General features: G+C 39.2%; 1 protein-coding gene across 1 annotated transcript in view; it reads right to left on the bottom strand.

Annotated features, from left to right (window-relative positions):
* AR (androgen receptor) overlaps positions 1–15,329 on the bottom strand; it is a 194,538-nt gene that overhangs the window by 95,164 nt on the left and 84,045 nt on the right. The window contains exon 2 of the mRNA XM_032474381.1: positions 7,331–7,482. Within this exon, the coding sequence (XP_032330272.1) occupies positions 7,331–7,482 (152 nt within the window). The remainder of the gene's footprint in view (positions 1–7,330; positions 7,483–15,329) is intronic.

Here is a 15,329-nt window from a genome sequence, read left to right as displayed (position 1 = left end):
GATTGTAAATCAATAAAAAAAAGTTAAAACAAACAAACAAACAAAATAAACTAAAATTACCTCCCTCCCTTAAAAAAAAAAGGAAAAAGAAAGAAAAAACTTGACAAAAAATTCCTTGCAAGAAGTCATCACACCAAAACTGTCTCACAGAGCCCTCTCACCACAGACTATCATTATTATTCATTCCCATACTAGAGGGGAAGACATATAGTTAGAATCTCTCACACAGTGATGAAGGCAGAGGTAACTAACAGGGACTGAGCACCTTCTTGGAATCAAGGGCTACGATAAACCCTCCCCCAACATACTTCTTGGGGATTCCATGTTAACCATCTCTGTAGCACTGTTGATCAGCTGTGAGGCAGGAGAACTCCTCAGACAAGAAATAAGAAAGCTGGGAGGCTCTCATTTCTGCCATTTATATGTTCTATGAACCTGGGAAAGTCATTTCCTCTCTCAAGGCCTCAGTTTCCTCATCCACAGAATGGTTTGGTCAGATTTTTAGATTTCTAAGTTCTCTTACTTCAAGTTTTAACAGGTTACTATTTAAAGATCCCATGGTTTCAAGCACTGCAAATCTTTTACATCTTTTCATTAAATAACTCATAACTGAATCTACTGCCCACAAACTGAAAGAACTCATGAACATAGAGCTGTAGGAATGTGCTTATCTAACTTATGGAACTGTAAAAGGCCCACAGTCTCCAGGGTCCACATCCAGATACCATAGTGAAATCATGGTCCATGCACACTATGAGGTGTACCAGGAGAGGAAGGATGATAAAAAATTTAAAACTCTGATAAAGGAGAACAAGATTTTGCCTTTGTGAATTTTTAGCTCTGTCCTCAAAAAACATTTTCTGGTTTCTGACATCAAAGAGGAGGGATATGGAGTTCTCTTGCTCCTGTTCCCATGGAAAACATTCTGTGGCACATGTCTCTGAGAAGGCTCAAAGCAAAGAGTCAAGGAATCATGATTCCCTTAGCTTGGCAATGAGAAGCAAAGGTCTTGTGAGCACCGGTGTTGAATCACGCTTTCTGTTCTGTGGTTTTGAGAATGAATTAACAGCTACCAAGCCTGGCTCCTTCAGAATCAGAACTTTCTCTCTGAAGAGGAGGAGTTGGTAGAAGGACTGTTACTCACTCACATATCTCTGGCTCTACCTAATGAAAAGTTGCTGGTGAACCACCAGCTGTTTTAAGTATTTGGGGCTTTATTAGGAAGAAATCTTGTGATGTTAGTGCTACTCAGTGGCTCCTTGGCTTCTCCCAACAGTACCTAAGTCTTTCTTAACTTCTTTTCTCATTTCTGACTCTGTTGTTCCTCCTTACTGTTGTATTTCTTGGTGCCTAGCCATTGCACTTTTTTTCTGCTTTAGGTTAGTATGTTTATATATTTGAGGGGTAGCTGTGCTATGGTGAAGTGATTGCTATTTTTGGACCCAAAAGCCCTGGGTTCAAATCCAGCTATTCCACTTACTACCTGTTGATTAACTGACAAAACCTGTTTGCTTACATGGAAAATCACGAGGATGACATTGCTTTCTGTTCCAAGGGTTGGGAAGCACAAATGGAGGTTGGATATGGTGGCTCTTCATCCACTGAAGGGATTTAAAGATGAGAATGAGTGTGAATATCTGAATAATAGGTTCTATAAGTAGGCACACATGTCTATTATAACTAAAGCGATTTTTTTTTGAAATGGTGGCTTCTCACAGAATTCATTTATTATAAGGGACAGTGTTTTTCTTGCCATGGGACTAGAGACCAGAGAACTACGAAATAACTCCTACATCTGAAGAAAAAGTGGGTCTAACACACTTGCAATAGCAGCCAACTGCAAAAATCCACTGCCCAGAGTTTCACAATTACCAAGAGATCTTGTAAGGGATTTAAAAAGCTTCTGGATGCAAGATATGAATGGGCTTTAAAAATATAACAGGCTGGAGAATAATAAGGTAAGGTGGAAGAAGGCAATGGACTCAGAAAACCATGCAAGTGACATAGCAACTTCTTGTTAATCACTGCTTCATAAAATGCACACGCTGTAAATAAGCAGCCACAGCATATTATACGGCAGCAATGGCAAATTCCTGACATGGTTCCCAAATTGGCCTCTAACAGAGACTTGGGTGGGCATCAACTAGAATGAGTTACAGAACTAAATTATCTATTCTGAAAGCCTGTGGTCTAGGCTTGTTATGAGGAGGACCAGAATTAAGCCAGCAAATACGTAAAGACAAAGAAGCATGGGAACATGTATGGCAGATCCGTAACTCACCTGGCCACTTGGCACTACTTTCTATGAGACAGAGAGTTTTTCCATAACACTTTGTATCAGATAGTCCCCAAAGCCCTTTCCTTTTACCATCTAGGGTATATGTGGCATTCAGCAAAACACATTCACAGATATTTCATAGTTATCCACATGCTTACACTACAAAAGTCTAAAACAATGTGTAGAATATTTTCAGCTTCTCCTTTGGGTATTGGAAGGGTGAGTGATCACCTAGATCATCAGAAAGAAGTATCCTCTTCTAGTATGCCTAGATTTATTTTTTTTTTCCTGTTTAGTAAAATAAGCTCAGGACCTACAGGCCAGCAGACCAGGCATTCTAGGCAAGCAAGTTGTACAAACTATGACTGGCCAACTCAGAAGAATATTTCAAATTGGCCAATCCAGAGAGGTACTAAGACACCAAGAGACTGGACAGAGCAAAATTTACTATGCATATTTGAAAGCACAGGAGCGACCATCTAAAGCAAGAGTCAACAAAATGCAATTCACAGGCCAAATCCAATGTGCTGCTTGTTTTTGTGTGGCTCAATAGCTGAGAATGATTTTTAGATTTTAAATTGTTGGAAAAAATTAAAAATAGTACTTAGTGGCATGTGAACATTAAAGGAAATTTAAATTTCAGTGCTCATAAAGTTTTACTGGGATACAGCCATGCCCATTAGTTTTGTCTAGGGCTGCTTTCACGCTACAAAGACAGAGCTGAGTAACAGAGTCAGAGACCATACAGCCCACAAAGTCTAAAATATTTACTGTCTGACCTTTTACAGAAAAACTTTGCTGACTTCTAATCTAAAGTCTGGTTAGGACATTTAAGGAAACCAGAGAAAGATAAAAGATAAGAGGAACTTTGTGAAAAGATCTCTAGGACTTGTGCAATCAGGATCAGTCAACTCCTTGGTTAAAGATACCTGATTAAGGCTCTGTTGAAGTTGCAAGTAGATCCTTCTAGCATAGTTAACTTGCCCCTGGGAAATGTTACTCAAAAAGTCAGAGAGTGAAGAGGACACTAATAGGCACCAAAAACTCTCTGCAAGACTCCAAACAAGAAGTAACATTCAATTCCACATGGGCTGAGGTGGGAAAGAGTAGATTTAAAGGACAGAAAGAGTTCAATGAGGGTTCACTTACATTTCTTCCCTCACAAAAACCTGGGGCGAGAGAGAGAATCAAAGCCATACTTATATAAAATTTGCCAAGGATACTAAATTGGGACATATTGTAAACATCAGTGAGGATGGTGTAATTCTTTGAGTTCAGAATGTAAACTACAGTTTCAATTTTATGATGTGTACCAAACAGTGCTCCATGTGTACAAAACAAATGGATGTACAATCTCTAATGTTTTACTAGAAAATGTCTGAAAAATAGTAAATTCTTGAGCACATAATGCACATGATGAATTAATTAACCCTCTTTGAAACATGATGAGGTAGAGATGAGGATTCATATCCTGATTTTCCAGATGAGAAAATGGAAAAGAAAGGAATTTATCCAGCCATGGTCATAATGCTGGGGGAAGAGGGAATCTCAGAGTCCTAATTTTTAACCCAGCCCATCCACATGCACTCTTTCAGCTGACTTTATCCCCACCTGAAGATTGATTTTTAAGACAATGGGAACTCGGATTCACCATCTTTCAGGAAGGCAAAACCAAAGGTGTACCCAGGTATAAATGCACGTGTATTTGCTGAAATAATAGTGATGGTGTTTGTAATTTGTAGAATTGTCACAGAACATCTAAGCTGAACGGGCATTTAAAAAATATCTAGTTGAACTCCCTTATTTTACAGACAGGAAAAACTGAGGTCCAAAGGGGAATTTTTTTTAATCCAATGCCGCACAACTAAAACCCCTCTGAGCGCCTACCTTGCACATGGATATCATTTTCCTTTGACTTCCCAGCCTTTTAGATAGCATCCAATATGCCTCTGCCTTTCACCTCCCAACTATTTCCACCCACCTACCACTAGCTAATTCTCCTCATGCCTGTTTCTAACCACAGACCATCCCCCCAACACACACACACACACGCACACACACACAGAAACATATTTTCTCAGTTTCCATAAAGCAGATATTAATGATTTTTCACCTCCTTGGCCTATTACCATCATTGTTTTTATCTCAAAATATGCAGATTATTCCCTGACTAGCCTCCCCCACACCCCAAACTCCAAGCATTACTGACAATGAGAAAATGTAAGGCTCTCTTTCTTCTTCCTCCTCATCAGGAAAACCTGGCTAGATTACAATCGACTCTGTGCTAAGCCCTGCACCAATGACAGCATTAAAGCCTCATAGTTTATGAACTACCAAAACTAGAAATGGATTTCTGTCTGACGTGCCAGGCTTTTAAGTCTTGTACCTGTGCCCAGTCTAGAGATTTCTGAAACCATGAATAAAGTGGTAATCAACACTCTGAATACTCCATCTGAGTTAACTGACAATGGCAAACAAATGAGGACGAAAAAGATTTGTGCTCCCACTCCTTCCAAGGCAGGTGGAATTCCAAGTTACAACAAGGCAGATTCAGAATTACTTTCAGAAAGTCCATTTGGGCAATAAAGATGCATTGTAAAAATGAAAAAAAAAGTCAATAAATGTTCTCTGTAGGTAATAAGACAGCCCCCTGCCTTCAAATAGAGATAATAATGACAGTAAACTCCAGTCACCAAGCTTTACGGATGGGAGGTGAAAGGAAACACCAACAATTTTTTGGCTTTGTTTTGTGATTTTTTAAACTACCTTTTCCTGTCCCTCAAAGGGCTCAGGACTAGAATCCTGGGTCCATATTCCAAAGTAAATGAGGAGCCCCATAGCTTTGCAAGGAATCCACTGGTTATCTTCATATTTCAAGCAGTTAAGAGCATTTGGCCCCATGATCTCACAGAAGCTCATTTTCTCAAAAAATATTTCTAAGTTTCCTTAACTTAAGTGATTCTAGGGTCTGGAGAATTTTGAGACCTTGTTAGATTTCCAAGTGTTTGGTAAGTTGAGTGATTACCCTCCCCTCCTTCCTTGTTTTCAAATAGCCCAAGATCCACATAATAGCAGAGATCCTCCCAGGCAGCCCTGCCAGCTGCCCTTCTGCCTGCCTCCCTCCTTCAGCCCTAACTTCTGGAGAAAGCTCCCATGTGGAATATGTTATGACAGCAAAATCCTCCCTTTCACAATATGGTGGATCATTTCTCCTGTTTTCCAAAAACAACAGTATCGTGACCCAGATTTGTAAAACCCAGAGGCAGCATCAAATACAATCTAATCTATCTGATTATTGAATTTTCTTTTCGCTTGCTTACTTGAACTCTTTTCCCATCTGATATGGCTGCTATTACTGTGGTGCCTGGGCTTTCTGGCACATTCACTCTAGATGGGTGCTGTGGTTCATTCTTTGCACTATAGGTAGGGCCTACACTGCATGACAGGGTATAAGGAAGAGACAGGTTCTCACTGGCGAAGTTGCAGTGATCTGAAGTATTTGGAGCTATTCCTCACATCCTTTTCGACAGCCATTCTCCTGTAAGTACCCTTAAGAAAGGAAAGCACTGCTCTCTGTCTCTTTCCAAATTGCCTAGGCCTGGGCACTGGGGCCCGACTGCCCAGCATAAGCAGTAGCAATGGACTACTCAGGGGTATGGGTGGAACATGCAGCATGTTTTCCTTAACACTAAACACTAGCTGTCTCCCTGTTGCTTTGGGGACTGGAAGAACACAAAATAACAGCTTTCCTTTTTATAGGTATTCCTGTCATCTGGCCAAAACGTGAAAAGATAATCATCATTCCAATTGGCTATCAATGGTAAGACCAGTTAAAGGGCACCCACTTTCTACCATTTCTCTAGATGCCAAGAACCCTATGGAGTTTCTGCTGTCCTCTGATGGATGTCATCACATTCTTGGTTAAAAGTGTGGCATATATGCTTACCACTTTCAAGGCTGTCATCAGGGTTTGTAGCCCTTACACAAGGAAATGCTGTCTGTTTTGGTTCTAACTTGGGACTCGACACTTCTAGGCCAGTGAAAAGGAAGAAAAAGGCATTGGCAAGAAGTACTTCCTTTGTAGAAAGTGAAGGTAGAAGTAGTTATGGTGTTTAGCAACTGGCTGTGCTCCCAGAGAAGAGCATCTCTGTTTAGTGGCTGTTCATTTGCGTACCTTTGAAAAGCAAGCCTTTAGTACAAGACAGGGAGTAAAGTGGATGGATAGGAGGCTTAAGCCCAGGGAGACTGAGAAGGAAGGAGGCACTAGCACATATAGGAGATCTGGAAATGCAAGTTCCTACTGTAGGATGTAGCCTGAGCATCTCTAGGGGCTGAGCAGACATGAATTGTTTTAAGCTAAATAAGACTAAAGAGCTAGGGCTTGAGCCCACTTAGCCAAATATAAAATGCAACTTAGCTTAGGGTTTTAGACCAATGGACAGGCCGTGAGGGCAGCTCTCTGGAGAGAGAAAAAAAAGTGTTTCATCACTTTCTGCCCTTATCTACCTAGGAACTATTAATGCAAAGAGGCCCCAAGGAGGCAGCAGGAGGAGGGAGCAGGTGCATAGACTGATGGTCTGCTGAACAGTGAGAACACTTTCTTTCTGGGGCAGAGGCCAGGAAGCCTTCACTAAGGAACAGTCTCGTATTCACCACAGAGAACAGGCTAGGGACTCAGTTGGGGTTTTTCCACTTCTAACCTCTCTAATAAGGACAATTTTTCCCCTCACTAGGCAGCAGAGTGGAACACAAGCAGGAAGGAAATTAAATCTTTTCAAATCATTAATTTTTCTTTCGTTCTGGGGAACCACCAAGCTCCAATCACCAGCTGGGACCACCTCCACTGCCTACATTGCCTACACTACCAAGGCTGCCAAAGCCAGGGTTCCAGAAAGTAGGAAGACTTGCTTTTTCAGATCCTTAGGTTATTTGAGCAGGCCCTGCCAGTGACCATGTCCCAGAGATGATAAAGTCCTGGGCCCTAGAAGATTAGTGTCTCTCTTGAGAAGCAAAAGGAGAAAGAGAAACAGCAGTGAGTTTGCAAGACTCTACCTTCAGCAGCTCTTTTAAAGAAGACTTTGCAGCTTCCACAAGTGAGAGCTCCATAGTGACAGCCAGAAGCTTCATCTCCACAAATCAGGCAGGTCTTCTGGGGTGGAAAGTAATAGTCGATGGGCAGAACATGGTCCCTGGTAGTCTCCAAACTGAAAAGAGGCAAGAGGAACAATGCAACACATGTCAGTAGTTGGCAGAAATAGGAAGGTAGAAGTCTGAGGCCTTCAGGAGTAAACTGCACGTATAAATTATTTCTCTTTATTGCTTAATTGGGTTAGGGTAAAGCTGAATTTTCCTGGGACTTCTCCTAGATTTTGTGCTTGTAGGGTTTCCTGTCATGCGGACAGAGCCCTTTTGGATCCTGCAAAGGGATTAGAGAAGCTCTCTGGAATCAGCCAGTCTCATGGGTTATGTCTACACGAGGGAAGGATGCAGGCAGAAACCTGAGATTGAGAAATATCACTTAAGGTGGTGGTTAGAAAACAATTTCAGAGCAATTAAATGGTATGAACTCAGTCCCAAGACCTTACGTTATCCAAAGCAAAATCTATGGCAAAACCAGATTAAGTCTTAAAGCAGTTTGATGTGTTTTGCTCTAGTTCTCTGAGCCTCACTCTCACCCGTAAGTAGGAATAATATCACCCATCCAACTGAGTTACTGGTGTGGGTGGAGGTATAAATTAAACAAAAGTATAAAAAGCTCTTGAAATGAATGCAGAAGTGAGGGATCATGGTTAGTATTATCATATCAATCTTCTTTGGTCTTTTTTCTGTTCTCTCACTTTCTTTAAGAGTACGTAGATCACATGGACATCTCCCCATCCCCATCTATAACATAAAGGTGCAGAATCCCTATGCTTGAGGCTTTTATTGAGGAATGATGCACAATGCTGCTGGAAATCATTCAGGCAACCATCTCAATGCTTGGCCATTAGAATACTAAGGCTCCCTGGGCTAGAATGGAGCTTCAGAGGTGGCCTAATTGAACTATTTATCTCCAAGAGGATCTGTGTCTGTGTCCTTCCAGGTGGATGTGAAGGAGAGGGCCAGAAAGCCAATCTTAAAAGCTTAATGGATCATATGGTAAGTCTATTTTAATTTTTTGAGGAATCTCCATACTGTTTTCCACAGTGGCTGCACCAAACTGCATTCCCACCAGGAGTGTAGGAGGATTCCCTTTTCTCCACAGCCTCTCCAGCATTTATCATTTGTGGGCTTTTTAATGATGGCCATTCTGACTGGTGTGAGGTGATACCTCATTGTAGTCTTGATTCACATTACTCTGGCAATTAGTGATGCTGAGTATTTTTTTCATGTGCCTATTGGCCATTTGTATGTCTTCCTTGGAGAATTGCTTGTTTAGGTCTTCAGCCTATTTTTGGATTGGGTTGTTTGGGTTTTTTATTGTTGTTATTAAGTTGTATGAGCTGCTTATATATTCTAGAAATTCAATCCTACTGCTGGACATATATCCTGAGGGAACTTTAATTCAAAAAGATATATGAACCCCAATGTTAATAGCAGCACTATTTGCAATAGCTAAGACATGGAAACAACCTAAATGTCCATCGACAGATGACTGGATAAAGTTGTGGTATATTTATACAATGAAATACTACTCAGCCATAAAAAAGAATAAAATAATGCCATATGCAGCAATATGGATGGACCTGGAGATTGTCATTCTAAGTGAAGTAAGTGAGAAAGAGAAAGAAAAATACCATATGATATCATTTATATGTGGAATCTAAAAAAAAAAAAATGAACTTACTTACGAAACAAAAACAGACTCACAGACATAGAAAACAAACTTATGGTTACTGAGGGTTGTGGGGAAGGGGTGGGAAGGGATAAATTGGGAGTTTGCAGATACTAACTACTATATATAAAATAGACAAACAACAAGTTTCTTCTGAATAGCACAGGGAAATATATTCACTATCTTATAGTAACCTATAATAAAAAAGAATATGAAAGTGAATATATGTATGCATGTGTATGACTGAACTATTACACTGTACACCAAAAAGTGACATAACATTGTAAACTGACTATACTTCAATTAAAAAAAAAAACTTAATGGAAGGGTTGAGCTGGGTATTCCATAGTAATTAATTCAAGTTTAAACAAATTAAACATGGTTCATACTACCCAAAGGTCAATTTTTTTTCTCTCTTATGTCCTATGTCTAATCATTAAACAAAACTTAAATGACTTCCTGGGTTGATCTGCCTCAGGTAAGTGACAACGACCCATTCTCTCCTCCAAAGGAATGCAGCCACTATTTTTTATGAGTACTCTTTCCTTACTAAAGAAGGAAGGAAAATAAGTCCTAATGGCAGCCTGTTTGCTGTGCTGAGTGATTTAAACACCTCAAAATAACTCTGTGAGACATTTTTTCTCATTATTATATCAGATGAGGAAAGTCAAGACTCAGAGAGAAGAAGCTCTAGATTATTCGACACCAAGCCCAGGACTATCTAACTCCAAACTAACACAGTTTCCATTACCCTACTGTCATCCCACAACTCACCTTCACTTTCTATCCACAGCTCTTTGGTTATCATGCTCAGCACAGTCATCAGAATCCAAAAAAGCATGAAAGGTTTTCTTCCCCTCAACCTTCAGTAAGCAGCCCTGGCAGGACAATAGCAAGGAAAGCTACAGGCTACACTTGACAAGCACTTTATCAGTGAGACACAAATATTAGCCTTTATTCAAGTCTCAAGTACAACACAAGGCACTCAGAAAGTGCTGCTGATATGCAAACCCTGTAGTTGGTTATGGGGGCTTATATTTTCTCACCAGAATCCTTTCCTTTCCTACCTAACTGAAAAGCCAGCAGGAGTCTGTCCACCAAATCAAGACTAACAGGGCTACAAGTTACATAGGAAAATAGCTCACTTCTCATACAAAAATGGGCCAAAAGCTAAGAACGTCATTCCTTCGGCTAAAGACGTCTTTTCCTTGGGTAAAAAATGTGCCGCCATCTTCATTCATGAAACAAGGAGAAGCAGCAGAGGGGTAGTGTTGTTACTTGTTTGTTTGTTTTCAAGCGTCTTCATCTTCTTCTTACCTTTTATGGCTTCTGTAACTAATACAAACATTTCAAATAAAATCAGGACATATATTTAGGCATGTGTCAGGCCACTTCATATAAATCATCTCATTTAATCTTCCCAACAACTCTGCCATGTAGTTCTGTATCATCCCTATATTGTAGGAGAGGAAGTTGGTGATCAAGAAAATTAAGTAAACTTCTTCAAGATCACTCATCTAGTAAGTGGAAATACCAGATTTTCATACTAAGTAACTGTGGCTACAAAGTGTGGATTTGTAACCAATGGCTAATCATGTTATGTAACTGAAGGTTTAGATTAAATAGATTGATTCAATTCAACTCTTAGAACCCAGCCCTATGGACTAGATACAGGGCTAGGTGCTGGGGATTCAGTGATCAAAATACTGTCCTTGCCTCTAAGCCACTTACTATCTAGTAGAGAAGACAAGAAGCAAAGAACTGTAAAATTACAAAGATGATATAATAAAGCATAGTGCATATTGACAGATAAGAAAGCACTTCAAAGACAAATTTTTTAAAAGTACAAAGGTATATATTTATAAATGAGATGATAATGGTAATGACAATAATTATTGTTATATGATTGCAAAGTAAATATTAGATAAAGAAAATGAAAACCTGTATAATGTCAATAAGAGGTATTTTTTTGAAAAAGCCTTTAAAAATAGAAATTTTCATCCATACCAAAATTTAAAATATGATTCAAATTATTTAAAAGAGTCTAATTAATCAAATTTATAATCAATGCTTAAAGATTGAAGAAAGTCATCATTTTATTTATTAGATATGCCTTTAATAAAATATTCCTTACATAAAAATAACTATAAAGGAGGTGGAAGAGTAGCAGAAATAATGAAAGAGATTTTAGAATCTGAAGTTTTCGTAAGTACAACCCACTTTGGCTAGAAGCCTGAGATATTTCCTGACCTCAACAGGCCAGTCTCTGCCTACCTCCCCTCTCCTCTCTCTGGCAAATGATTTGGGCATCATTCCCACTGACCCTGGCCTAGTGTCAACAAAGGATACATTGCAGTTCTGACTCATGGGCTGACCTTTGGCATTGAAAATGAAAATTCCAACTGCAGACTCTCTCCCATGTTTGTATTCTAGAGAAATTCATATGCATTTGTACCAGGAAGCATGTGAAGAAATGATCCATAGAGGCTTTGTTTATAGAAGCAGAAATGTTAAATATCCACTGATAGGAAAAATGGTAAATAAATTATACCATACTCATTCAATAAAACACAATTCGGCAATATGGAACAAAATACAGCTACAAATAGGTGAATCTCACAAACTAATGTTACATAAAAGACATAACTCATAACAGCATACAAACAATGTGATTCTATTACATAAAGTTTGAAAAGAAGCAAAAGTAAACAATATGTAATTATGGAATATATATGTGAAAAAGCATAAAAACACAAGGGAATAATAAATGTCAAATATAGGATAGTAGTTATCCCTGAGGAGAGGCTGGGGGTAAAAATTTAAAGAAGGGAGATACAAATTGATTCATGCATTCATTAAAAATATTTATTAAGCACCTGCTACCATTCTACATCTTGGGGTTAAAGCACTGAACAAAAAAATGATGTTAATATTCTTGTTCTGTAATCAGGGCTCATGAGTGTTTGTTTTATTATTATGCTGTATATGTAACTTATATGTTACATGTACTCTTTTGTACAGTTAGAACACAATAAAAGAAAAATTGAAAGAAAAATCTCAGAAGTTTTAAATATTCCACTAAATAACATTTTAACTGCAAGCACAGCAGTAGTTTGCTTTGAGAATAAGTAAGTGCAGAATTTGCATGCGATGTTGTGTTTTTTCCCACCTCCCCTGGGTTATACATTCACTTATTATCCCAACACTAGGCATTCTGTTTTATGAGTCTGAAGCAAAAGCCCTGTCTCACAGAACAGAAGTTTTCCAAACCAGAACACCACTTGCTATTCTCCAAAATTTTCATAATTAATTAAATAAAAGTGGATTACTAGAAGCTATAGGGTTATAAACGCCAGTTCAGTCATGAGGAAATTGGGCTCAGAAACTCTCAGCACCCAGATGTAATCTCAGTCTCTTTCTCTGTCTCCCTCTTTCTCCATTTCTTTCCATCTGTCACTCTCTTGATCTGTTTCTCTCTCTGTCTCTCAGATATAGGGATACCTTAGACCCTAAGGGCTCTGACTAATTTAAGTCTCCAATGACTGTGGAACCACAATGAAATTCTAAAGTCACAGACTAGTTTTCCCTGTTTGGGAGAAGAATGCCACCTCAGCAGGGCTTTGGAGTCAGCCACACCTGAGTTAAAGTCCTGCCTCTACCACTGAACCTTGAGCCCAGCAATTAGGCTCTCTGAGCTCTAATTGCCTCATCAGGAGAGTAAGGATACTTTCTACCCTCAAGGGCTTTTGTAAGAATTTCACTGAATAACATATTAAGCCCTTCCCTCTGTGCCTGTCACATGGTAGCTGCATTGTAAGTCTAGGATGCCATCACTTTTTGTTTTACCATAAAAAGTGAAATGTCTAATATTCTTAAAACATAACCAACCTCCTTGGCTACACAGTGTTTTTAGGGAAAGGCAAAGACAAGTGGACAGAGAAGGAAAAAGAGGCTAGTTGTGTAAAAGTGTATCTTTTCTATACATACCTCTGTACTTTCCAAACAAGAAAGGATTTAGGAAAATACCATATTTATAGAGCATCACATTTTTCCAGATGCTGAGTAATTTAAAATATATTTTTATCAATCACATTGTGGAATATAATGAAAAATTTACATGAATTTATAAGATAAAAATAAAATAAAGTAAAACAAAAAGACAACCTACAGAATGGGAGAAAATTTTTGCAAATGAAACCGACAAAGGCTTGATCTCCAGAATATATAAGCAGCTCATACGACTTAAGAAGAAACAACCAAACAACCCAATCCAAATATGGGCAAAAGACCTAAGCAAGCAATTCTCCAAGGAAGACATACAAATGATCAATAGGCACATGAAAAAATGCTCCATATCACTAATTATCAGAGAAATGCAAATCAAAACTACAATGAGGTATCACCACACACCAGGCAGAATGGCCATCATTCAAAAATCCACAAATGACAAATGCTGGAGAGGCTGTGGAGAAAGGGGAACCCTCCTACACTGCTGGTGGGAATGCAGTTTGGTGCAGCCACTGTGGAAAACAGTATGGAGATTCCTCAAAAGACTAGGAATAGACTTACCATATGACACAGGAATCCCACTCCTGGGCATATATCCATAAGAAATCCTACTTCAGGATGACACCTGCACCCCAATGTTCATAGCAGCACTATTTACAATAGCCAAGACATGGAGACAGCCTAAATGTCCATCAATGGATGACTGGATAAAGAAGTGGTGGTATATTTATACAATGCAATACTACTCAGCCATAAAAACCGACAACATAACGCCATTTGCAGCAACATGGATGCTCCTGGAGAATGTCATTCTAAGTGAAGTAAGCCAGAAAGAGAAAGAAAAATACCATATTAGATTGCTCATATGTGGAATCTAAAAAAAAAAAAAAAAAAACAGAAAGAAAGCATAAATACAAAACAGAAATAGACTCATAGACATAGAATAGAAACTTGTGGTTGCCAAGGGGGTGGGGGGTGGGAAGAGATAGACGGGATTTCAAAACTGTAGGATAGATAAACAAGATTACACTGTATAGCACAGGGAAATATACACAAGATCTTATGGTAGCCCACGGAGAAAAAAATGTGACAATGAATATATATATGTTTATGTATAACTGAAAAATTGTGCTCTACATTGGAATTTGATACAACATTGTAAAATGATTATAAATCAAAAAAATTTAAAAAAAGATCATTCATATGCAACGAGAGGGACTATACATTGATGTACTATTTCTGGAGAACAATTTGGCAACAGATAGCAAAAGCCTTAATGTGTGCTTATTCTTTAACCCAGGAATTCTGTTTCTAGAAATTTATCCCAGTAAAATAAACAATCAAATGAAAAAAAAGATAAAAATAAAATAGTTCAAAGTTATTTTCTTCTCACAAATCATTTGTGTCTACTTATTTGGGGCAACAAGGGATATTTCAGTGGAGAAATTGGCAAAGTAATGGCATAAGGCTGGCAGCTTCTTTTACCCTGAAAGCCTGAGATTTGAAATTTGATGACTATCTGTGCAAGAGGAGTCATCTAAAAGTATTACCTGAATTTTATGTCATAGCTCTCCAATTCTTTTAAATAATAACTTTTGTTGAAGTGGAAAAGTAAACAGGCAAAAGATCTTGTTTTCATGGTCATCTCTGCCACTTTGTAACAGAATGACCTTAAAAAAGTCACTTTGCTTCAATTTCTTCTCAGGTAAAATGTGGAAAGAAATATAGAACTCACAGGACTGCTATGAGTATTCAACGAGATTTTGGAAGTAAAGCAGCTCATACCATTGCTGAGAAGCCAGCTGGGATTTTGAGAGGGATGGCCTTAGATCTATGGAAAGTATTACCATCTTAACAATATTAAATTGTTTCATACTGGGACCCAGCCCCACACACCAGCCAGTCAGGACCAGAAACAAGACCCCTGGGGCCATGTAGTCAGCTACACCAGGATCCCCCAGGGCTACAGAGCCAGCTATACTAGAACCCTGCACTCCTTATCAGCAGGCAAGCACCAGCCCTGGAACCCCACAGGATGTGAAGCCAGCCAAAAGAGGGCCAGGGCCTGCCCACCAGGGGCTGGTAGCAGTCCTAGGAACCTGTGGGCCACAGAGTCAGCTGAGCCAGGACCAGCCCTGCCCACTATCAGACCAGCAGCCATGGCACAAGGAGGGGCTTGGCAGCCAACAGGGCCTAGGGCCAACCCTACCTACCAGTGTGCCCATAGTA

This window comes from Camelus ferus, chromosome X, assembly GCF_009834535.1.
Source record: "Camelus ferus isolate YT-003-E chromosome X, BCGSAC_Cfer_1.0, whole genome shotgun sequence".
Taxonomy (NCBI): domain Eukaryota; kingdom Metazoa; phylum Chordata; class Mammalia; order Artiodactyla; family Camelidae; genus Camelus; species Camelus ferus.
Note: the sequence above shows the minus strand (reverse complement) of the source record. Positions and strands in the feature narration are given on the sequence as shown.